The sequence below is a fragment of the Bufo gargarizans genome, chromosome 3, assembly GCF_014858855.1.
Source record: "Bufo gargarizans isolate SCDJY-AF-19 chromosome 3, ASM1485885v1, whole genome shotgun sequence".
Lineage (NCBI taxonomy): Eukaryota > Metazoa > Chordata > Amphibia > Anura > Bufonidae > Bufo > Bufo gargarizans.
The window spans coordinates 214,355,968-214,381,732 of NC_058082.1; the positions used below are offsets into that span (position 1 = coordinate 214,355,968).

Below are 25,765 nucleotides of genomic sequence, written 5' to 3' on the forward strand. Positions count from 1 at the left end.
TTTTTTCGTTTTTGCATTTTCATTTTCCTTCTCCATTTTCCGTGAGCCATAACTTTTTTTTTATATTTCCAGTCACATAGCTGTATGAGGGCTTATCTTTTTGCGGGACAGGTACTTTCTAATGCCCCCATTAATTATGGCGTAAAATGTAGTGGGAAGCAGGAAATTTGTTTTTCCAAATGGGGTGGAATTAGAAAAAAAAAAAACAGTCACACCACCGTTTTACAGGTTTAGTTCCCATTGCGCTTTGTTTATAGCAAAACTGACCCATGCCCTTCATTTTCTGGGTCAGTACGATTACAACAATACCCCAGATGTATAGGTTTTTTATGTGTAAATAGTGTAAAAATAAATGTAAACTTTTTTTTTACACATCACTATATTTTGACCCCCATAATTATACTTATGTCTACTGAGCTGTTTAGGGGCTCATTTCTTGCAGGACAATTCATAGTTTTTATTGATACCATTTTGGAGTGTGCATGACTTTTGGATCACATTTTATTTATTTATTGGATTTTTTTATTTTAATATTATGGGCGTTTTCGGTCGCGGTGATACCCAGGATGTTTATATTTATTGTTATTTTTTTTTTTTATTATACAGAAAGGGGGGGTGATTTAAACTTATTTTTTTTATTTTTAAACTTGTATTTTAAAAAATGTTATTTTTAAAGGCTCATAAATGATCCTTTAAATTATGTTTTTGAATTTTTCATTTTGATCTTTAGCAATTTCTTAGCATTTTGCTCATTTCTTATGTTGGCCTGCCATCTGGTCGCCAAAATAAGAATTGCACCATTAATGCTCTGAATCTGCTCGTAGAGATTCAGCGCATATACTGAAGTCCCGATTGACCGCATGGGGCTTCAGTACTAAACCCGGATTCACATTCAGGTGCCATGATCTCACTTTATCACGGCATCTAAAAGCATTTAATTACCGCGATCGGCATTATTGCTGGTTGCGGTAATTAGCCGCAGGTCTCGCTGTTTGAAACAGCAGAGACTTGCCGGCCATGAAGCACGCTGCACGCGTGAGCAGGTGTCATGCTTGCACGGCGCTGGTAACGAAAGGGTTAATTGCCTTGAATAGGTTCTAAAATAAAACACACAAATCAATGTAACATTTATTACAACCAATAAAAAGGCTTTAATTCCCCTTTCTTAAAATTCAGCACAGTACATTAAGTAGTAATTGTTATGTTTTAGTCCTAAATGTAAACAAAAAGAAAAATCAAAATTATTCAGCAGCCTTTGGTCAAACTAAATAGGGAGTAAACCGTTAACAGAGTCTGATGAGCGTATCCACCTAAAATTGTGAACTCTTGCATTTTCAATCCAGAACAATAGAATCTATTCATCACCACAACCACACAAATTCCTGAGCTGGATCCAAAACGGAACGTATTCAACATTGCAGGTGCCTGGATCCATGAGCCGGATTCAACAGAACTGAACTTGTTGATCGCTGGAGGTGTCCTGATTCCTGAGGTGGACCAAGTACAACAGGATTTGTTCATGACTGCTGTGTATACAGAATTCCTGAGCCGGATTTCCAGAATCAGACATCACTTACACGGGTATCAAGACAACGGGTTTAGTACCAGGCAGCCTCCTAATAAGTGCTTTGTTTTCATGGAGTCCAGGTATACAGGAAGGGGACGGGGGACGGGGGGGGGGGGGGACTAGCACATCACAGGTACAATCTAGTCCACTAAAAGTTTAGGCATTCTTTCGCCTCAAGGAATGCACATAATCCGTAGCTGGACATGAAGGGTGAATGGGTCACCGGTACTTGCTTCTGCTCTCTTATGCAGACCATGGACAAACATGTAACACATACCAAGTGTATGTGCTTGAAGAAAGGGCTTGTATGTTAAATTAAATAGAATAATAATATAAGTATCCGGCTGTTACAAGCCACAGATTCTTCTCATTAAACCAAATGTCACTTCATGGCTTATAAAACCCGTAAAATTTCTAGCTCAGTCTGAAGGGCCTTAATCAGGAAGGTTAGAGGGCAGTAGGGATTCCAGAATTCTGTGCTTGTTCCCCGGATACATCCTCACTGCCAGGATCATCTGTAAAGGAAAAGATATTCAAAGTGAACTGTATATTCACATACATCACAGCGATCACATTCAGAATTTAAGGATATGTACAGTATAGAAGATCCAATTTTGTTTTCTCGTTGAGACAGGACAAAAATTACAAATCAGGCTACTTTCAAACCAGCCTTTTTGCTGGATGCGTCATGGATCAGAAAAAAAAACAAACGAAAAACAGCATGTTCTATATTCTGCATTTTTCACGCAGCCCTTGACCCCAGGGCTTCAGTGAAAAACGCATTGCAGCCGGAAGCAAGTGCAGATGTAATGAGTTTTTCACTGATGGTTGTTAGGAGATGTTGTTTGTAAACTTTCCATTTTTTATCACGCGCGTGAAAAAAGCATCAAAACGCATTGCACTCGCACAGAAAAAAAAGCAATTGCAGACAAAACTGACTGAACTTGCTTGCAAAATAGTGCGAGCTTCCCTGAACCTATCCAGACCTAATCAGTCACCTGTGAAAGAGGCCTAAGGTGACTGCACAACGGATGCTTTTAGTGACCACAAAGAGCAATTACTGAGAAGGAACATGCCTAGAAAAGGGACCTTTAGGAAGTTCCCCTAGCTGCACACATGACAAGAATGTGTGTGCAGGCAGCTGAATGTTACTCAGAGGCTCATTGGAGCTTCAGGCTTTGCCAACACTTTCTGCTAGGGTAGAGGTTCTGCATGTCCGCAAAAAAAACAAAAACACAACGGATAGCATTCAGTATTTTTGCGGACCCATAGACTCAGGTCCTGATTTTCACCGACAAGTATAGAACAGGTTTCATTTGTTTTGCGGAGCCATGGAACAGAAAAGGGCCCCATAGGAGCGAATGGGTCAGTATCTAATCCGCAAAAAAACTGATCCGCATTTTTGTGGACAGCATACGGCCGTCTGAATGAGTCCCAAGGATGTATGTTAATATAATTTCGTTTTATTATGCAAATCCTTATGCCATGACAGATGAAAAAAATTAATAAAAAATTAATCTGATTCTAACAAAGCTTGAACAGCCCTCATATGGAATCAAAGGTCTCCCCCCATTCATTGCTCTTCTAGTATGAAGCAGGCAGTTCAGGTGGCGTGTCCTTTCTGCTGCAGAACCCTCCTTGTACTTGTCACAACTTCTAACAGGAAATATGGCTGGTGACATATGAAGGATGGAACTGAGCATGTGCAACCACCTAGTAGGTGGACATGCGCATTACTACACACAGATTAAACACCAGAAGACACCATAATAAAGAGAATATTTTACAACCGAAGCATTTTGTAACAAAGAAAATTACAAAACTAACTAGTTTTTCATGCTGGATTATATTAAAACATTTAATGGCACAACCCTTTTAAAGTTTTTTATTATTGTAGATATGACTATACATGCATGTGATGTGACCTTTGTAATTGCATATAGTACCAAATAGCAGCAGCATCAAAGCCTCAATAATATTTCCGTATTACAGGACACAACACCCAATTATTTGGAGCATTAAACCTCCAGTAAACTCACACCCTAATGGAGTCATTTGGTTTGAGTTAGTATTTACTAGTCAGGCCTATACATCTTGCTAGCAGCTTTCAAGTTTTTCTTTCACAGGTAGGGGGTATATTTAACGATAGCCCAAGGGCACAGAGCAAAAAAACTGAATCGCTATTCACCAGCTGTTTGCAGGGGCTCTCTTTAACCTCTTATTGACCACCAATATTTTATTTCGGCGGTCACTATGGCCCTTAAGGCTACACTGCTGCCTTCTTCTGGCAGTCTAGTCTAAGTGCTACTCTAATAGCCCAGATAAACAAACACCAATTCTGGACGAAGAAAGAAAGAAAGAAAGCTCTGATAGGTATACCCACAAATAAGGCTGCCGTAGTATTATAGGATCCTCTGTCAAAGTGCCCTTGAGAGAGTAATAAATAGTAAAAATAAGAGTGAAATAAAGTTTCAGTTAAATACCACCCTTCACCCCCCAAAAAATTAATACCAATAAAAACTACAAGTCATCTGTCACAAACCAAGTCCTACAGAGCTCCGTAGACTGAAAAATTAAGTTATGGGTCTTAGTATGTGGCGATGCAAAAACATGTTTTTTTTTTTTTTTTTGCTTTTAAAAAGGTTTTTTATTGTGCAAAAGTAGTAAAAAAACAAACAAAAAAAAAACACTATATATATTTGGTATCGTTCTAAATCGTACTGACCTAGAGAATAAAGTTACGTTAAAAGGGAACCTGTCGCCTCTACTGTGCTACCCTCAGTGAGCGTTTCTAAATGTTCATTGTGTTACCCTAAACATATAAACTACACTTTTAATTTCATTTGCAGACAAATTCAATAAGTATTATGCATTTTTGTACTTTCCGCTTTTTATGCAAATTAACATAAAAGAGTCATATCTTACTTGTGTTACCAGAGAAGAGTCATATTTTCAAGCTATGACTCTTCTCAGGTTAATTTGCATATGCATCAAATGTTTTTTTTTACACAATAAAAGCACACAGAGCTATGGGGACTGGGTATTACGGAAGTGTTAGTGGCCATCTAGCAACTCATTTCCTCAGCTCTATACACAAAATCCCGGTGACAGGTTCCCTTTAACCGCCTCCGGACCGCCTAACGCAGGATTGCGGTCCGGAGGCGGTTGATTCATTCCTCTTCGACGCGCTGGCGCGTCATCTCGCGGGACGCGAGATTTCCTGTGAACACGCGCACACAGGAATGGCAGGTAAATGAGTGCATCTACAGCCTGCTAGCGGCGATCATTCGCTGGCAGGCTGGAGATGTGATTTTTTTTACCCCTAACAGGTATATTAGACGCTGTTTTGATAACAGCGTCTAATATACCTGCTACCTGGTCCTCTGGTGGTCCCTTTTGCTTGGATCGACCACCAGAGGACACGGGTAGCTCAGTAAGTAGCACCAAACACCACTACACTACACCCCCCACCCCCCCTGTCACTTATTAACCCCCTTATTGACACCTGATCACCCCATATAGACTCCCTGATCACCCCCCTGTCATTGATCACCCCCCTGTCATTGATCACCCCCCTGTCATTGATCACCCCCCTGTAAGGCTCCATTCAGACGTCCGTATGCGTTTTGTGGATCTGCAAAACACATACGGACGTCTGAATGGAGCCTTACAGGGGGGTGATCAATGACAGGGGCGTGATCAGGGAGTGTATATGGGTGATCACCCCCCTGTAAGGCTCCATTCAGACGTCCATATGCAAAACACGGACACTGCGGATCTGCAAAACACGGACACCGGCAAAGTGCTTTCCGCATTTTGCGGATCCGCACATTGCCAGAACTATATAGAAAATGCATTTTCTTGTCCGCATTTGCGAACAAGAATAGGACATGTTCTATAGGCTCAACAAAAAACGTAGTGTTCGCCCGATCAGGCCTGATCTTGTGCGCACACTTGCGTTCAGTCTGCCCCACCGTAGTGACAGAAATTTTTTTCTTCTGACCACTGCAAAAACACCGTAAAATGCTGGAATACCCATTTAGGCCTCATGCACACGACCGGTGTTTTATTCCGTGTCCGTTGTTCCGTTTTTTTCTGCGGACCCACTGACTTTCAATGAGTCCGTTGAAAACTCGGCTAAGGCACCGTTTGTCATCCGCGTCGGTGATCCGTGGTTCCAGTCCATCAAAAAAATAAAAATAAACTGTCCTATTATTTTCGCGGAAAACAGTTCGCGGATCCATTCAAGTCAATGGGACCACTAAAAAACACGGAGGCACACAAGATTGTCATCCGCGTCCGCTTTTCTCTTATCATTTGCAGGGCAAACCTGTCTTAGATTTTTATTTTTTTTCCTTTATGTCTGGTGATCCTCCAAAAATAAAGGAAGACACACGGAAACAAAAACAGAAACTGATCACGGAACCCCATTTTGCGGAACGGAACACAGCAACGGTCGTGTGCATGAGGCCTTACTCTGAAGGAAAAACTCCTACTACATTGTGTAGAGATATTGCCATAACTCAGACAAAGGCCTCATGCACACGACCGCTGTTTGTGTCTCCGGGTCCGTTCCGCCGATTTTAGCGTTTCAGATGCGGACCCATTAATTTCTATGGAGCCGTTGAAAATGCGGATAGTGCAAGTCCATGATCCGTGGTTCCAGTCAGTCACAAAAATATAACCTGTCCGCGGAAAATGGTTTGCGGACCCATTCAAGTCAATAGGACCGCTAAAAACCCGGAGGCTCACAAGATTGTCATCCGCGTCCGCTTTATTCCTATCATTTGCATGGCAAACCTGTCTTAGACTTTTTTTTACCTTCCTTTATGTCTGGTGGTCCTCCAAAAATAAAGCAAGGCACACTGAGACGGAACAACGGAACCCCATTTTGCGGAACGGAACACAGGGTATGTCCAAGCAGATACACAATGGATTGTGTGCAGCAACATTTTACAATACCAGCAAAGTGATTAAAAAAAAAAGCTTATCCAAACGCTATGAAAAAAAAGATCTGCAGCGTAAAGAAATCTGCTACGGATAATACACTATATGTGGCCATACACTGAAGGAATAATCTGAGGAAAAACATGGATGCCCCATTATTAGGATAGTGCATCTACATGTAATGTGTGAGCAGGGGGTCAATAGGACAAAGGGGGCCATGACCTTTAAACCAGCATCACAGCCCCTCTGTGGTTTATAAAGTGAATGGGGCTGAGATGCAGTAGCATGCACCGAAGCGGCATATAGCTGTGCGAGTAAGGCCTCACCATTCCACCAGTTCTACGCTGCCTGGAGGTAAGGTAAGCAGAGCTCAGCATTACAGGACGGAGAGAGAGAGAAAAACACCTTCGGTAACCATGTGTGCAGAAGCCAAGGAGCCCAATTATCCGGAGAACTCACCTAGCAGTGCAGTGGTCTCCCCTGCGTCTTCCTTGGCACTGTTACACTGCTGTAAAGTGTCTCCTGTTGAAGATGTAGGCAAGGTAGTTTATTTCACTTCTGTTCTCCTCTTGGGCAAAACTTAAGGTCCCAACAGAAAGGCTGCTGCCAGCGATGGACTCCGGCACAGGGATTTCAAGCGTTTCTTCAGGCTCCACCTGAAAGATATTGATGACACAGATAATCCTTGCTCTAAATATGTAGCATAGGTTTGCCACCACTGATCTAGAAGACCATAAGATTTTTATTTGATTCAACAAGCATTCCTTCATATTTGCTTTTATGACTGATATCCTTTAGGCGTTTTACAGTTGCGTTCAAGTTCCATGTTGAACAGATTAACAATACAGCAATTCTGTTTTACTATGGAGGTTTCTACACCTGCAGCCCATGTGCTTGCACATGAAAAAACAACCCTGTATACTCAACTGGATGTAGTATAGAAGCCAATTTCCCCTCACAGTGGAGATTTATTAAGCCTCATTTTGCTAGAAAACTGACTTTTTGCCCTTTTATACCAAGCCTGCTGCTTGGGTGGGAGGGGCAGGGGCCTACAGGGCCTGACACATATAAGGTAATTTATGGCAGTGTTCTGGTGCGAGTTACACCTGAAACTGGTGTAGATTTCAGCTCGGCCAAGATGCACCCCATTTATTAAGAGGTGTGTCCCACTGACACTTGACTACAAGTGCATTATATGGGACACATTCCTCTGTTTTCATATGGTACATGTCCAGGACAAATACCACAGCATTGGTACCGTATCACATGGAACCTTAGTTATTCAGATTGTGCCACCCATTTTTCTTATGGCTGTCAGCATGGGCGTAACACCTATAGCCAGCAGGATACCACATTCATTCATGCAGCACTGGATTCTTGAGATCATGGTGTAGTAGAAGACATCAGAGAACATAAGAAAGGACTCTTGTTTTGCTCTAGGAAAAGCTATGTGGGAGGTTCTGATGAACATTGAACAGATGCTGTTCAGATTTTGGGAAGGGGAATGATTGTCTTATTTAATCTCTTCAATAAATTGTACTTCCAATTCTTGATCCGTAGCCATTAATTGTACTCGGCAGGGCAGATGGCAGCAAGTTGCACCTGGAGGCAAGTTTATAAAGACAGGTTGTTTATCCTCTCACATGCTCTATTTGTTCCAAGCACCAGAACACAAGGGCTTTCTATTTGCAACCACCTTAATAATGCACCCAGAACGAGAACTACAAGTGCCAATGTATACAGATGAACAAAAGCTCTGTGTAACCACTTTCTTTGTGGACTTGTACAGAACAGTAAGTTACAGACATCACCTAAAAATATTCAGACATTATGTTACAGAGACAAAAATAGACCCTAGTGCAAAGTACAACCAGGATCGAAAAAGTGCTACAGCTGCATAACAAATAACCAAAGCCATGAACCACATCCTGACAGTCATCTAGGACAATGATGCTTCGTGCCCTTTATGTAACCACACTAATCAAGATTATAATATGCACTGGACAACTTCTCACCCATTTCTGGCAGCTACTCTGCCCCCTTTGGGCAATGTTTGTACAAAAAGAACGCCGTATTAAAGGGCTTGTGTCATTTCATACATTGGTGGCAACTCACTAGGATATGCCAATGTTCGATGCAGGTCCCACCTCCATGCAAATCTATGGGAGTTCTGAAAATAGCTGAGCGGGCACACTCATTTTCAGAATGCTCATAGACATGAATGGAGAGCACGCCGCACAAGCATAGCCACCTCTCTATTCACCTCTACGGGACTACTGGAATAATAGCGATATGCCACTATGTACGAGATGACAACCCCTTTAAGGGTTTTCCCAGATATGCCACCACTCTTCTCCATCTGGTATTTCATGTCAACTCATTCAAGTGTAAGGCCTCTTGCACATGGTCATTGTGCAGCCATTCCATGCATTGGGGAACCGCAATTTGTGGTCCCCAAAGCATGGGCACCATCTGTGCGGCTGCCGCAACGTGATCCATCTGCACCGTAAAAAAATAAAAATAAAATAGAAAAACTCCATAGTGCTTTTGTGGGGTTCCGTGCCTCTGTACCGCACCGCAGCTCCGGATTGCGGACCCATTCAAGTGAATGGGTCCGCAGCCGTAATGCAGGGAGCACATGGCCAGTGCCCACATATTGCGTACCTGCTGTTTGTGGCCCGCAATACAGGCCCGGACGACAACAGCCGTGTGCATGAGGCCTTATTCCCATGTGATGGTATTTCTCAAAACAAAAGCAGACTTTTTCTAATCTCGTATAACCACTTTAATTCTAGGTACTGTATATGTATATTGATGTCTGGGTAAATCAGCATGCAGTGGGGTCTTATAAATTGGGATAATGTGATGTATATTGACAGTATGTAGAAAATGAAGGGGAATTTTATTGGTGTATAAAAAAGGAATCTTAGTAAATTCCCCCAATGGCTTTTCCAAATCATAGACCGTTTCTCAAGAAAACGCCATCATGCTCTGAGCTATGGGAATAATTTGTACAATGTATATCGCCCAGTTTTAGGCTTCATTCACACGTCCGTGAGATACAGGACTGGCATCCTGCTTAGTGCAGGAGTGCATGGCGTCATTGGTTGCTATGATGCCGTGCGCTTTGTGCCTCCGCCGCAGTACAGTAATACACTCTTATAGATCATACAAATGTATTACTGTACTGCGGCGATGGCACAAAGCGCACGGCGTCATAGCAACCAATGACGCCATGCACTCCTGCACTAAAGAAGGATGCCAGTGCGGTATCTCACGGACCGTGTTCCAGACGTGTGAATGGAGCCTTAGCAATAGAACGGTGCTTGCTGCATAGATTATGGAGGTTTTCACCCTATACAGGCACATGCTATTGTTTGAGCACTATTTATTCATTAAATATTCTGAATAGAAATAAAAAACGCCATACAAAAGCAAAAACGTCACCTTTTACAGAATACCTTGTTTTGTCAATGAATGCAATATTTCATTGACTTCTTTATTGGCATTTGATTCTTCATTGCTCAGTAAACAAGGAATCCGTCTATGTAAGTGGTGCTGAGGACTATTACTTTAAGTGCCACCTGCAAGTACTTTAGGAATATTTCTAAAAGGATGTACGATGCGCTCTTATTTCCATTTACAGGTTTTGCAAAAGTAATCTAAATATATGTGCTGCCTCTCAAACAAGGGCACCTCAGATTTACAGAAAATAAGCAGCAAGAAGAAATACTGAAACCATGAGGAACTGAACATTTTGGTATGTGGAAATTGTATGGCCCCCATATACCATATAAAGGAATTAACAGGATTTTTTTTTTTTTTTACAAACGTGCCTTTCCTCCTGTCATACATACCCAGAATCCAAGAGCTTTAATAACATCCAGCTTACACATGGGACATGTCCTGTGCTCGAGCAACCATGGGTCTATACACAGTCGATGGAAGATATGTCTAAGTAAAAAGTCAGTAAACGTGTATTAAACCAGATTCACAATGAACAACAGCAAAAAAAAAAAAATATAACATCAACAAGAAAACATTAAAAATTATCTAGGTTTGAATTACAAAATGTGTTCTGATCCTAGTTCCTGGCATTACTTTATCAGAACTTAGGCCTTTTGCACACAATCGCGTCTGTATTGCGGTCCACATACCACGGACCTGCAAAATACGGAAACTTCCGCGTACAACCCACTTTTTTTTTTTTTCCACTTCAACCACCAGAAATTACTATTCTTATTGTCAAAATTGACAACGGGACATATGGATGCGGACAGCACACGGTTGACACGAAAATGAACGGGACCATGTGCAATCCGCAAAAAAATTTCGACAGCACACAGATAGAAAATACGGTAACGTGCACGAGGCCTTAGGGCTTTTTCACACCAGCGAGTTTTCAGTCCGGAGGTGATGCATGTAGCTATCGCATCCAGACTGAATCCTGACCCATTCTTTTCACTGGGTCTGTGCACATGAGTGTAGATTTTCACGCATCATCTCTACTTTCATGAAAAAACGCAGCATGTTCTATATCATGTGTTTTTCACGCCGCTCTGGCTCCATAGAAGTGAAAAGGGCATGTTTGAAAAACGTAAAGCATCCGGATGCAATGCGTTTTTCACTAATGGTTGCTAAGAGATGTATTCTTCAGTTTTTCTACATGCACGTGAAAAATATACAATCCGGATACAGTCTGGACGGAAAAAGAGAAAAACACGCACACACGGAATACAATGGCAGAAAAAAACGGATTAAACTTGCGTGCAAAACCATCAGTTTTATATTGGACAGATCTTGACACAATCCATATTGCTCATGTGAAAGAGGCCTTAGGCCTCATGCACACAAACATATGTTCGGTCCATATCTGATCTGCATTTTTGTACTGTCCACAGCCGTATGTCTGTTCCATGGTCCTGCAAGAAAAATAGAACATGTCCTATTCTAGTCCATTTTGTGGGTAAGGGCAGACATTTCTACAGGGTACTTTCACACTTGCATTGCTGGATTCCGGGAGGCAGTTCCATCGCCGGATCCGGAATCTGTATGCAAACGGATACCATTTGTAGACGGATCTAGATACGGATCAGTCTCACAAATGCAATGCAATACTGGATCAGTCTATCCAGTGTTTCCTGGAAAAACGGATCCGGTATTTATTTTTACATTTTTAAAAGGTATGCGCATGCGCAGACCGGATCTGTCAATGTAGCAATTTTAATGCCGGATCTGGCACTAATACATTCCAATGGAAAAAAATGCCAGAGAGGAAAAATGCAGCATGCTGCGGTTTTATCTCTGTCTAAATACTGTAAAAGGACTGAACTGATGCATCCTGAATGGATTGCTTTCCATTCAGAATGCATTAGGATAGAACTGATCAGTTTTTTTCCCGGTACTGAGTCCCTAGGACGGAACCCAATACTGGAAAACTGACACACACACACACACACACACACACACACACACACACTAGGTTTTTAGGTGCATATAGGTTGTTTAGAAATGTTTTTTTTCCCAATTTGCTTTAAAGGGGCTGTGTCACAAAACATGTGCTATTTTTTTCAAACCAGCAGCTGGATCTGAATACTTTTGTAATTGCATGTTATTAAAAATTTACTATTGCTAGTGAGCTATTCAATAAAATGTGTGTCTATCTATAGCGCCACCTGCTGTTTGTCCTTTTCCTTATTTCTTGTCCGTATCACTGAGCTGGTCAAACTTGCTCAGTTAAAATCTTCAACGGTCACCAGCCATATTTTCTGTTAGAAGCTGGCCAGTTACAGTGCTGCCAGGCTAAATATGATCAAGCAGAAGAACTGGAGTAGTAAATGTGGAGATCTCTGGATCCATGTGCAGTACAGGGCTGGTTCTAGCTTTGTTAGAAAGAAATTGCCACTGGTCTTTCCAGGCATTTCCTACATGTTGAAACCAGACCAGAAAAAAACTGCGCAGTGGCCACCTGTTAAGTGTCTGAACATTGTGGAATCTATAAGGGCAAGCATGAATTCTTTAATATTTTTAAACCACTCTGAGCACTTTACAAAACTGTTGTCACACCTAGCTGAGCCAACCCCCCCCAGAAAAAAAAAAGGATTGTTAATTTCAAAAGTATTTTCATTTTCAACTTCTAATAGACTTGATACAGCTGTGTGTTTGTACAGTTATTGGCATTGCGCGGTATACTTTCTACCCACGAACCCTTGTGAATATTTAATGACTCTGCCTGTAATGTGGACGATATAATAGGACACAGAACGGAAAATACAGAACGTACTTGCATGGGAGGATGCGAACAACATCTTTGGGTTTGTAGCTCTCTATGCACACCGCACAATTTTCTGCTTCAATGTCGATACCCTGGATTGACCCAAAAAAAGAAAAATACAATTTTTTTTAATTTTTTTAATGAAGCAATTCCGTAATCACATATGAAGCAATGATTGCAAGAGCCCAATAAGAAGATGTGAGTCACATCCTGTGGAGATTACACTGCACATATTTCTACCCTGAATGATGGCAGCCGCGCAGAAAACATTACATACTGACTTGTCCAGACGAATTCTCTTCTTCTACAGCTACTCCATAAAACACACACATGTACACGCAGCACGGCCATAGTTTGCCTAATGATTCAGTCCAGTTCCTCCCAATCACTCTGTAAAGGCCATGAGATTTGTGGTTTCCAATTCTAACAGTATCATATTTAAAAAGCAAATAAAGTGATAAAAAATACCTGAGTCAAGATACAATGTAGATAAGTGGAACTTCTTGACCGAATATCAGCACGGTACAAAAGAACTTAAAATATGCAATTAATATATTATGGCACGGATTGGTGACGCCATCATAGGAATATCATAAGATGCACATGTCAATTTATGGTGGTGTATGTCTATATATAATCTGCATAAGCCAATACTTGTTAGACTAGACCTAGCACCAGAACTGCCTGACAGTCCGGAATCCTGGAGGAGAGCTGGGTTGGGAGTTAAAGGGGTACTCCGGTTATATAAAGTTAGTCTACAGAATAGGGGATGTTAGTGAGGTCCTACCGCTGGGACCCCTAGTGATTACAAGAACGAGGGCCCCGTACCCTGTGAAGTCCCCAAATGAACACAGTGGTCAGTCAGGCATGTGTGTGTCTGCTCCATTCATCTCCATGGGAGTTCTAGTACTATTTCGCTCTGTGGCCTGTGCAGAGGTCATAGTACAGGGAGGTATTAGATAAGATAGTTGTGTTCATCACCTACTGTGAAGGGTGGATGCTGTGTTATCTATAAAAAGGTGTTCTCATTGTAATCCTGTCTGTGATGATAATAAGATGACTGCCAAGAAGTGATCTCTACAGAACAGAACGTTTCAGCATATTCAGTTTAGTGTTCCATGTGAAAACTGCAGGATTTATAATCATTGTTCATCTTGGGACACTACCACCCTGACAAATCTTCATAGCAAAGAAAAATCAAAAATATAAATAAAGTGTTACTGGTGCCAGCATAGTGAAAATGCCTGTGTCCTGCCTGTGTCTGTAAAGCAGCACCCTAGAAGCCCTCAACAACGTCAATGATTCCAAAGGAATGATAATTATTATAAGGCATTCCACGCAATATTTAATTATTCTGTACAAAACAATGACACTGTAATGAATCACAATGGCAAAACAAGAAGCAACAGACTTCCTCATTAACACACTTCTGACTAATCACATTGCACAAGAGAAGTTCTCATTTTCTATACGTTTTCGTATCGTTGTTAAAACAGGTTGACTGGTCTGAAAAAATTAATTCTGATGGACTCTAATATGGAATTCGGAGATAATACATTCACGCATTTCATAAACAGTCCCCCGATTTCATAAGAATTGTTTCAGTGGCCTAACTAGAAATGACTAGGACCCACAGCAAATTTTTGAACGGGCTTTCCCCCCAGCAGCAACTTCTTTGCGACCACCTCCTCCTGTGGCTAGTGGATATAGATATATAGAGAGAGAGAGATATATATATAGAGATATATATAGAGATATATAAAGACCGGATACGAATCTGACGAATCCCGGTGGGGCCCAGACTGGTGGTGGCGACGGCAGGGCACAGCAGAAGATGAGCGCTTCGCTGCTGCGACAGGAAAGGGAAAGGAGTTTCCTTTCCCTGTTCCAGATAGGCTGCCAGCACAAGGCCCGCAGCCTATCAGAGGCCAGTGCAGGCGGCGCGATGACGTAATCGCGCCGCCTGAGCCGTACAGCGCAGGACACAGGCCAGAAGAGGCCTGCATTGTAGCAGAGGTAATTTTTATTTTTTTTATCTGTTACTGGCCCATTATGGGGGGAGGTGGCACTATGATACTGGCCCATTATGGGGGGGGAGGTGGCACTATGATACTGGCACATGGGGGGGGGGGGGAAGAGGCACTCTATACTGGCACATGACTAGGAGGGCATCTATGGGGACACTTACTGGCACATTATTGTGTGGCACTGTGGGGGCATCTACTGAGGCCACAAAGAAGGGGTATTTTATATGGGGTATTATCTGTTTCTGCAGTATAATATTGGGGAGCACAGCGGGCACAGTATTGGGGGTGGTAGGATGATTTGTCCAGAAGATGCGAGGATGATGGAAAAGTAGTAAACTAAGATTTTTTTTTTTTGTCAAACTGCAGAGACGAAAAATGGCTGAAAAATGGTGGTCTGGTCTGAAGGGAGAAGATGAGGACAGAGAACAGCTACATCAAAAGGAGACGTCACTGGATGTAAGAAGGTATGTGGCGCTGTATATTACCTTGTATTTCTGTAGTGATAGGAGCAGGGGCGTAACGATCGCAGTCATAGGGGATGCGACCGTGACTGGGGGGGGTGGAGGTTCAGACAAACTGACGCGGTCTGACTTAGTTTCTTACACCGTTCACACAATTATGTACAGGATTCGAGAACCTTTTTGGATTTGAACACACACAGATAGATAAATTATACACACATACATAATTACATACACAGTACAGACCAAAATTTTGGACACACCTTCTCATTCAAAGAGTTTTCTTTATTTTCATGACTAAGAAAATTGTAGATTCACACTGAAGGCATCAAAACTATGAATTAACACATGTGGAATTATATACATAACAAAAAAGTGTAAAACAACTGAAACTATGTCATATTCTAGGTTCTTCAAAGTAGCCATCTTTTGCTTGGATTACTGCTTTGCACACTCTTGGCATTCTCTTGATGAGCTTCAAGAGGTAGTCACCTGAAATGGTTTTCACTTCACAGGTGTGCCCTGTCAGGTTTAATAAGTGGGATTTCTTGCCTTTTAAATGGGGTTGGGACCATCAGTCGCGTTGTGGAGAAGTCAGGTGGATACACAGCTGATAGTCCTACTGAACAGACTGTTTGTACTATGGCAAGAAAAAAAAGCAGCAAGTAAAGAAAAACGAGTGGCCATCATTACTTTAAGAAATGAAGGTCGGTCAGTCCGAAAAAATTGGTAAACTTTGAAAGTGTCCCCAAGTGCAGTCACAAAAACCATCAAGCGCTACAAAGAAACTGGCTCACATGCAGACCGCCCCAGGAAAGGAAGACAAAGAGTCATCTCTGCTGCGGAGGATAAGTTCATCCGAGTCACCAGCCTCAGAAATCGCAGGTTAACAGCAGCTCAGATTAGAGACCAGGTCAAGGCCACACAGAGTTCTAGCAGCAGACACATCTCTAGAACAACTGGTAAGAGGAGACTGTGTGAATCAGGCCTTCATGGTAGAATATCTGCTAGGAAACCACTGCTAAGGACAGGCAACAAGCAGAAGAGACTTGTTTGGGCTAAAGAACACAAGGAATGGACATTAGACCAGTGGAAATCTGTGCTTTGGTCTGATGAGTCCAAATTTGAGATCTTTGGTTCCAACCACCGTGTCTTTGTGTGACGCAGAAAAGGTGAACGGATGGTCTCTACATGCCTGTTTCCCACCGTGAAGCATGGAGGAGAAGGTGTGATGGTGTGGGGGTGCTTTGCTGGTGACACTGTTGGGGATTTATTCAAAATTGAAGGCATACTGAACCAGCATGACTACCGCAGCATCTTGCAGCGGCATGCTATTCCATCCGGTTTGCGTTTAGTTGGACCATCATTTATTTTTCAACAGGACAATGACCCCAAACACACCTCCAGGCTGTGTAAGGGCTATTTGACCATGAAGGAGAGTGATGGGGTGCTGTACCAGATGACTTGGCCTCCACAATCACCGGACCTGAACCCAAATCGAGATGGTTTGGGGTGAGCTGGACCGCAGAGTGAAGGCAAAAGGGCCAACAAGTGCTAAGCATCTCTGGGAACTCCTTCAAGACTGTTGGAAGACCATTTCAGGTGACTACCTCTTGAAGCTCATCAAGAGAATGCCAAGAGTGTGCAAAGCAGTAATCAAAGAAAAAAGGTGGCTACTTTGAAGAACCTAGAATATGACATTTTCAGTTGTTTCACACTTTTTTGTTATGTATATAATTCCACATGTGTTAATTCATAGTTTTGATGCCTTCAGTGTGAATCTACAATTTTCTTAGTCATGAAAATAAAGAAAACTCTTTGAATGAGAAGGTGTGTCCAAACTTTTGGTCTGTACTGTATATACATATATACACACACACACAAAGAATTATTAGGAACACCATACTAATACGGTGTTGGGCCCCCTTTTGCCTTCAGAACTGCCTTAATTCTACGTGACATTGATTTAACAAGGTGCTGATGGCATTCTTTAGAAATGTTGGCCCATATTGATAGGATAGCATCTTGATGGAGATTTGAGGGATGCACATCCAGGGCACGAAGCTCCCTGTTCCACCACAGCCCAAAGATGCTCTATTGGGTTGAGATCTGGTGACTGTGGGGGCCATTTTAGTACAGTGAACTCATTGTCATGTTCAAGAAACCAATTTGATTGGTTTGGAGTTCAGGAGATTGTCTTGACCAGGACCACAACCCTACATGCATTGAAGCAACTGCCATGTGATTAATGCGATTATCTAGTCAACCAATCACATGGCAGTTGCTTCAATGCATGTGGGGTTGTGGTCCTGGTCAAGACAATCTCCTGAACTGCCAAACCAATCTAAATTGGTTTCTTGAACATGACAATGAGTTCACTGTACTAAAATGGCCCCACAGTCACCAGATCTCAACCCAATAGAGCATCTTTGGGATGTGGTGGAACGGGAGCTTCGTGCCCTGGATGTGCATCCCTCAAATCTCCATCAACTGCAAGATACTATCCAATCAATATGGGCCAACATTTCTAAAGAATGCTATCAGCACCTTGTTGAATCAATGCCACGTAGAATTAAGGCAGTTCTGAAGGCAAAAGGGGGTTTAACACCGTATTAGTATGGTGTTCCTAATAATTCTTTAGGCGAGTATGTATGTATGTATGTACATACACACTCGCCTAAAGAATTATTAGGAACACCATACTAATACGGTGTTAAAGCCACTTTTGCCTTCAGAACTGCCTTAATTCTACGTGGCATTGATTCAACAAGGTGCTGATAGCATTCTTTAGAAATGTTGGCCCATATTGATAGGATAGCATCTTGCAGTTGATGGAGATTTGAGGGATGCACATCCAGGGCACGAAGCTCCCGTTCCACCACATCCCAAAGATGCTCTATTGGGTTGAGATCTGGTGACTGTGGGGGCCATTTTAGTATAGTGAACTCATTGTCATGTTCAAGAAACCAATCTGAAATGAGTCGAGCTTTGTGACATGGTGCATTATCCTGCTGGAAGTAGCCATCAGAGGATGGGTACATGGTGGTTATGAAGAGATGGACATGGTCAGAAACAATGCTCAGGTAGCCTGTGGCATTTAAACGATGGCTAATTGGCACTAAGGGGCCTAAAGTGTGCCCAGAAAACATCCCCCACACCATTACACCACCACCACCAGCCTGCACAGTGGTAACAAGGCATGATGGATACATGTTCTCATTCTGTTTACGCCAAATTCGGACTCTACTATTTGAATGTCTCAACAGAAATCGAGACTCATCAGACCAGGCAACATTTTTCCAGTCTTCAACAGTCCAATTTTGGTGAGCTTGTGCAAATAGTAGCCTCTTTTTCCTATTTGTAGTGGAGATGAGTGGTACCTGGTGGGGTCTTCTGCTGTTGTAGCCCATCCGCCTCAAGGTTGTGCGTGTTGTGGCTTCACAAATGTTTTGCTGCATACCTCGGTTGTAACGAGTGGTTATTTCAGTCAACGTTGCTCTTCTATCAGCTTGAATCAGTCGTCCCATTCTCCTCTGACCTCTAGCATCAACAAGGCATTTTCGCCCACAGGACTGCCGCATACTGGATGTTTTTCCCTTTTCACACAATTCTTTGTAAACCCTAGAAATGGTTGTGCGTGAAAATCCCAGTAACTGAGCAGATTGTGAAGTACTCAGACCGGTCTGTCTGGCACTAACAACCATGCCACGCTCAGAATTGCTTAAATCACCTTTCTTTCCCATTCTGACATTCAGTTTGGAGTTCATGAGATTGTCTTGACCAGGACCACAACCCTACATGCATTGAAGCAACTGCCATGTGATTGGTTGACTAGATAAATTGCATTAATGAGAAATCCACACACATACATACATACACACACACACATACATACATACATACATACACTGTCACTCAGGGCCGTCTTTAACGTGGGGCAAAAGGGGCAGCTGCCCCAGATCCACTTGCTCCTGGGGGGCCCAAGGAAACTGCCTCTTGAGCCCCGCGCTGGCCACTGGAGGACCTTTCATGGGTCCATACTTTAGGACATTTAGGGCATACATGGGGGATGTTCTTGCACTTCTGGGTGCCACTCCTTTGCGTGGTTCTAGCCCCCATTACCTTGTCCCGCGCTGAACGTTAATCACTAGCATCGGAACACTAGGGAGGAGACATCAGCTTCCCTCCCCGGGCGTTCCTTCTCACTAGAGAACACAGCGCAGAACGACACAGCCAGGGAGAAAAAAAAAAAAAAAAAACTCCTACTCCCTGGCTGTGACGTTCTGGGCTGCTGTTACTTAGCATACAGAGTGGGAGAATGTAACGGGTGCCACAGCAGCGCAACGGAGCAGTGTCCAGAAATAATAGTAAATGCAGGGACATCCCCCATGTATGCCCTACATGTCCTGCTACTTAGTTAATAAAGTATGGACCCATGAATGTGGCAGCAGCACTTTTGTTCTCCCTCTGGCTAAGGGTCAAATCAATATTAAAAGACGGCCCTAATGTCACTGTGGTCAGGGGGCCCTAACCAAATCTTTTTGTCCTTCTCCTTGGTAGGCCCCTTTTGAGTTTGGGCCCCAAAGCAGCTGCTTCCCCGCTTCCTCTATAGCTATGCCCCTGAATTGTTTTATGCTTAATTTTCTCTGCTGTATTGTAGTTGAATTGAACTTTCATGAAATTCTGAAGTTCCCATCTGAATCTCTTCTGTGAATGAAATTTAGCCCATAAAAAGGAATGATGACTCCCACTCAAGTTATGATAACTGAAGCAGGAGAATGAAAAAGCCAAGGCAAAACGCGCTGTCGAGGTATGTTCATGGACCCCCTGCACCATGCTTCCTCAAACATGTCCACAGTTTGGTTATTGTTCTGAACTCTGTTTTTGTTATATTTATTAGTTCCCCCCCTTTATGTTTCTCCTGGTCCTACAGCGACTTAGGGGTGGTTAACCCTTTGAGTGGGTATGTTCCATCATTCCCTTTGTAGCATAAGGTTTGCTATGTAGATCTGATATTATTTCCTGATATTGGTTGGATTGGTACAGGCTTATCTACCTTTGTGTTATGTACATGTAATTCCATCTTTTGTGGGAGTTATGTGGGTGCTTTGGGATCCACACTCAGTACGCCATTTGTGGATATTGTTTCATAACTAGACGTTTTGTCCCCATTTTACATGATTTATGTCTACACATATATGTTATAGGCAAGGTTTTGAGTCCTGCTTACTTTTTCCCTATTATAGAGTTTTTGTATAGGTTTATGTTCAGGCTTAGTCTAGACCTATGTGCAAGCGGATCCACAGAAGGATTACCCCTATTCTCATTACAATAGAGCAAAGTCAAGATTTTTCCATGTGGAATCTGCACAAATAACAAGTATAGCGCAGCTTTTAAAATATGCGGCAGTTATTATCCTGTGCAGATTTTTCTGCTGCGGGTGGATGGAGTATGAGTATGTCCCACTCATTTGTCATCAGATTTGATGACATTCCACTTCAGAAAGTTCCTCTAGAAAGACAAGATAATACCCCATAACAGCTTGGCTTAAAAAAAGAATAAGACATGAACGCAGCAGAACTTCATAAATGCCACTGGGTCAGGTGCCGCACGGGTGACAGGTCACTGCTGCGGCCAGTGACTGCCTGCAGTAGTCACGTGGCCCCCGTCTACAGGATGTTGAGCTACAGAGACAGCCAGGTAACAATAAAATGGAGCTGTAACCCAGGAGCGGGAACCCCACTGCAGGTTGGACACTCTGAGGTCTTTATAAAGTCTTGGATAACCCCTTTAACAGATCAGACCAGATGGCTGCCCCCATAATCATGTTCAGAAAAAATGAAAATAAATCTGCAATCAGATATTGAAAACAAATTTAAATAAATAATTCCCATATCACGCCATTTGAATTATATATTTTTTTACCTTCTCTCCTCTCTTTACTCTGTGCAGCTGAAGTTGGCTGATGGCTTTTTTAGTTTCTTTCCGATTTCCCTTTGAAACAAAGCACACAAAATGTGTGTCAGTAAATCACATTATAAATATCTTAATATAACTAAATATACCTGCACATGGTTGCCGATATAGGAATAAGAACAATTGAAAATTCCAGTTTAGGCACTGTTCACAACACATTATGTAGCCCACATCGGAGGTATATGCAGGAAAGATTTATTGGAACACAGTGGGATACATTACCAAAACAACAAAATAAAATTCGATTATAAGACCTTTTCTATCTGTGCGCACCAACTGCAGACCCTAGAAAATAAACCGGGATAGCACCTCACCAGACTCGTTCTCTATTTATATGAAGGGATTGTTGCTGGTTGAAGGGATACCTTGGCTCTTTGATTGTTCAGTCTAAAGTTCTAAACCATGACCCACAAAGACCATTAGCTCATATTGCTAATATCGCCAGAGTCTCTTCCTGCAGTCCTCAAATGGGGCACGACAGTCAATGGTGTCTCAAAGCAAGACCTTCAAAACAGTCTGGGGACATCAGTTGGTTTTTATGCCGCCTGGAGAAGCTCCAATAATGTAGATGGCCATTGTATGGAGCTTCCTGGGGAGATAAAAAAAAGCAACAGGAGCCCCTGGACAGAGAATCAGGACTGAAACAGGAGTATAAAGTCTACAGCTACAGGAAATCAGCAGCAGATCTCCTTGGCTGTGTTTAAGGGACGGTCCATTGGCTGCTCTTGAAACACCTGCTTCCTCAATATCAGACTGCATTCTCTGTGTCGGGCTGTGCAGAGGAGGAGGCAGGGATAAGAACCCTAAAGGCTTGTTATCTTGTCTATGTTGCCTGGTAGAAGTTCCTTCTTGTCTATCAACCTGTCTTTCAGGGGCAGCTACAAGAAGTCCTAGGTAGAACATAGTCTTCTTGGAAGACTCCAGCACCTTAAGTGTATGAGCCATGTCAGGTAACAGTCTGCCATGTCCCGTAGTGAACTGTACAGCCCTGCAAGCAATTCCACCGCCTCGAATGACTGTATAGTACTTCTAATCCATGTTACTAGAGGAGAACCGCAGACTGTTAACTTCAGGAGGGCACTGCAGATTCTTTTTATTTCTAATAAACTTTATTTCACTGTAAATATGCTCACAAAGTATAGTGAGCAAGGAGGGGGTACAGGATGGGACTGTGCAGGAATAGGAGACCCAACACCGTATTAGTATGGTGTTCCTAATCAAAACTATGAATTAACACATGTGGAATTATATACATAACAAAAAAGTGTGAAACAACTGAAAATATGTCATATTCTAGGTTCTTCAAAGTAGCCACCTTTTGCTTTGATTACTGCTTTGCACACTCTTGGCATTCTCTTGATGAGCTTCAAGAGGTAGTCACCTGAAATGGTCTTCCAACAGTCTTGAAGGAGTTCCCAGAGATGCTTGGCACTTGTTGGCCCTTTTGCCTTCACTCTGTGGTCCAGCTCACCCCAAACCATCTCGATTGGGTTCAGGTCTGGTTACTGTGGAGGCCAGGTCATCTGGCGCAGCACCCCATCACTCTCCTTCATGGTCAAATACCCCTTACACAGCCTGGAGGTGTGTTTGGGGTCATTGTCCTGTTGAAAAATAAATGATGGTCCAACTAAACGCAAACCGGATGAAATAGCATGCGCTGCAAGATGCTGTGGTAGCCATGCTGGTTCAGTATGCCTTCAATTTTGAATAAATCCCCAACAGTGTCACCAGCAAAGCACCCCCACACCATCACACCTCCTCCTCCATGCTTCACGGTGGGAACCAGGCATGTAGAGTCCATCTGTTCACCTTTTCTGCGTCGCACAAAGACACGAAGGTTGGAACCGAAGATCTCAAATTTGGACTCATCAGACCAAAGCACAGATTTCTACTGGTCTAATGTCCATTCCTTGTGTTCTTTAGCCCAAACAAGTCTCTTCTGCTTGCTGCCTGTCCTTAGCAGTGGTTTCCTAGCAGATATTCTACCATAAAGGCCTGATTCACACAGTCTCCTCTTAACAGTTGTTCTAGAGATGTGTCTGCTGCTAGAACTCTGTGTGGCATTGACCTGGTCTCTAATCCGAGCTGCTGTTAACCTGCGATTTCTGAGGCTGGTGACTCGGATGAACTTATCCTCCACAGCAGAGGTGGCTCTTGGTCTTCCTTTCCTAGGGCGGTCCGCATGTGAGCCAGTTTCTTTGTAGCGCTTGATGGTTTTTGTGACTGCACTTGGGGACACTTTCAAAGTTTTCCCAATTTTTCGGACTGAATGACCTTCATTTCTTAAAGTAATGATGGCCACTCATTTTTCTTTACTTAGAATTTGTATTATGGCAAGAAAAAAGCAGCTAACAGTCTATTCAGTAGGACTATCAGCTTTGTATCCACCTGTCTTCTCCACAACGCAACTTATGGTCCCAACCCCATTTATAAGGCAAGACATCCCACTTATTAAACCTGACAGGGCACACCTGTGAAGTGAAAACCATTTCAGGTGACTACCTCTTGAAGCTCATCAAGAGAATGGCAAGAGTGTGCAAAGCAGTAATCAAAGCAAAAGGTGGCTACTTTGAAGAACCTAGAATATGACATAGTTTCAGTTGTTTCACACTTTTTTGTTATGTATATAATTCCACATGTGTTAATTCATAGTTTTGATGCCTTCAGTGTGAATCTACAATTTTCATAGTCATGAAAATAAAGAAAACTCTTTGAATGAGAAGGTGTGTCCAAACTTTTGGTCTGTACTGTGTGTATATATATATATATATATATATATATATATATTTTTTTATTTTTTTTTCTTCAACATACAATGATCTTTTCTGACCCATTGTAAGTTGAAACTAGACTTAACATACAATGTCTCTGACTCAGATCCAACCAATCAAGGACACTTCTCTGGTAAATGGCTGTATTAGTTGTTGGTTAGCAGCTATTCCTGACTGTTATATGTGAGGACTTGTTTTATCTGTTTTAGTTATCTGCTTCTTTTTCTTAAAGGGACACCGACAGGCCGTTAGAGCATATAAAGTGCCATATAATTCTTCTATTGGTCTTAATATGCTTAATTAAACTATATCATTATCACCCCTCACTGCCTTTCCATTACTTATAAAAAGTGTTTTTATCAATATGCAAATTACCTTACTTTGTGCCCATGGGGCTGTCCCTCATTCAGTTGTGTGCCCAGCCACGCCCCAACTGCCATCTCCTAGTGCCTGGGCATGCATGGGATTTCGCAGCGTCGGGAGAAAAAAAAGCCGCCTAGTGCACTGAATACTAATGAGCTGGGCGGCACTAGGAGATGGCAGTTGGGGCGTGGCTGGGCACACAACTGAATGATGGACAGCCCCATGGGCACAAAGTAAGGTAATTTGCATATTGATAAAAACACTTTTTATAAGTAATGGAAAGGCAGTGAGGGGTGATAATGATATAGTTTAATTAAGCATATTAAGACCAATAGAAGAATATATGTCACTTTATATGCTCTAACGGCCTGTCAGTGTCCCTTTAAAGCTTTATTTTCTCTTATCTTGGGGCTTTGGAACCGATTACTTAACTTACAATGGTTTAAAACATAGAATAGTCGTCCTGGAACCAATTAATATTGTAACTTGAGGGACCACTGTATAGGTTGGGGGCATTTCCAGGCTAATCAGAAGAAAACCATGATCGACCAGCCCAACGTAGCCACACTAAGTATGACTAAAGTTGACCACATACATTAGATAAATCTTGGTTGAACCTTCTAATTTCAGTGGAATCAACGATAATCTAATTTGTGTGGGGACCACCTGACCATCTCCTAACAGCAGATATTGAAGAAAAGAATAATCAGACATGCCCAACTGAATGTCAGTTATAAAATCACCTGATTTCCATACTGAGCTCCGGTATATAGGAAGCGTTGGATATAGTAGAATATTAACCAGGCCAGAGATATAATCATCATTGTGATGAAGGCAATGGCCACAAACACCACTGACTGACCACTGATGAATTCCTGAACATGTCTGGTTCCCACAGTGATGATCATCTTTACTGGTATGTTTCTCCTCAGAAGCTCCATGATATCCATTCCTTTTGGGTACCCAACCATTATTACCACAGTGTTACCAGTCCCTGCAAGAGATTAAAATAATTACAAGAATTTTTTATGTACTATAAGGCTGGTTCACGCAGTTTTAGCATCAGCCTGCCACAATATTCTGTAAAGAGAAAAAGTCAGAAAGAAATGGAAAGCAGGTCAAACGTTGTCCAATGAATCCTTTGAACTGCGTTTAACCAACTGAAGTAAATGTACCTTTCACAATATACTTCTGTATACCCTTTTCGGTATTCGGGCCTTTACCCCCAATTAAAACCTTGAGGAAGGGTAAAACACAATGAAAACCCAGCCTAAAATACAGCAAGGGCACAAAGAAATATCTATAGGAAATAAAAGGGAAACCAGGTAACAAATTACCCAGCATAAACATACTACACTGCCTAATGGTCACATGCAGGA

At 42.3% G+C, this 25,765-nt stretch overlaps 1 protein-coding gene across 1 annotated transcript in view; it reads right to left on the bottom strand.

The window, feature by feature from the left end:
• Positions 1–1,116: 1,116 nt before the first annotated feature.
• RNF149 (ring finger protein 149) overlaps positions 1,117–25,765 on the bottom strand; it is a 57,113-nt gene continuing 32,464 nt past the window's right edge. Inside the window, 7 exon segments of the mRNA XM_044284803.1 lie at positions 1,117–2,082; positions 6,974–7,058; positions 7,060–7,170; positions 10,372–10,468; positions 12,798–12,880; positions 21,202–21,270; positions 25,130–25,380. Of these exon segments, the coding sequence (XP_044140738.1) occupies positions 2,015–2,082; positions 6,974–7,058; positions 7,060–7,170; positions 10,372–10,468; positions 12,798–12,880; positions 21,202–21,270; positions 25,130–25,380 (764 nt within the window). The 3' untranslated portion in view covers positions 1,117–2,014.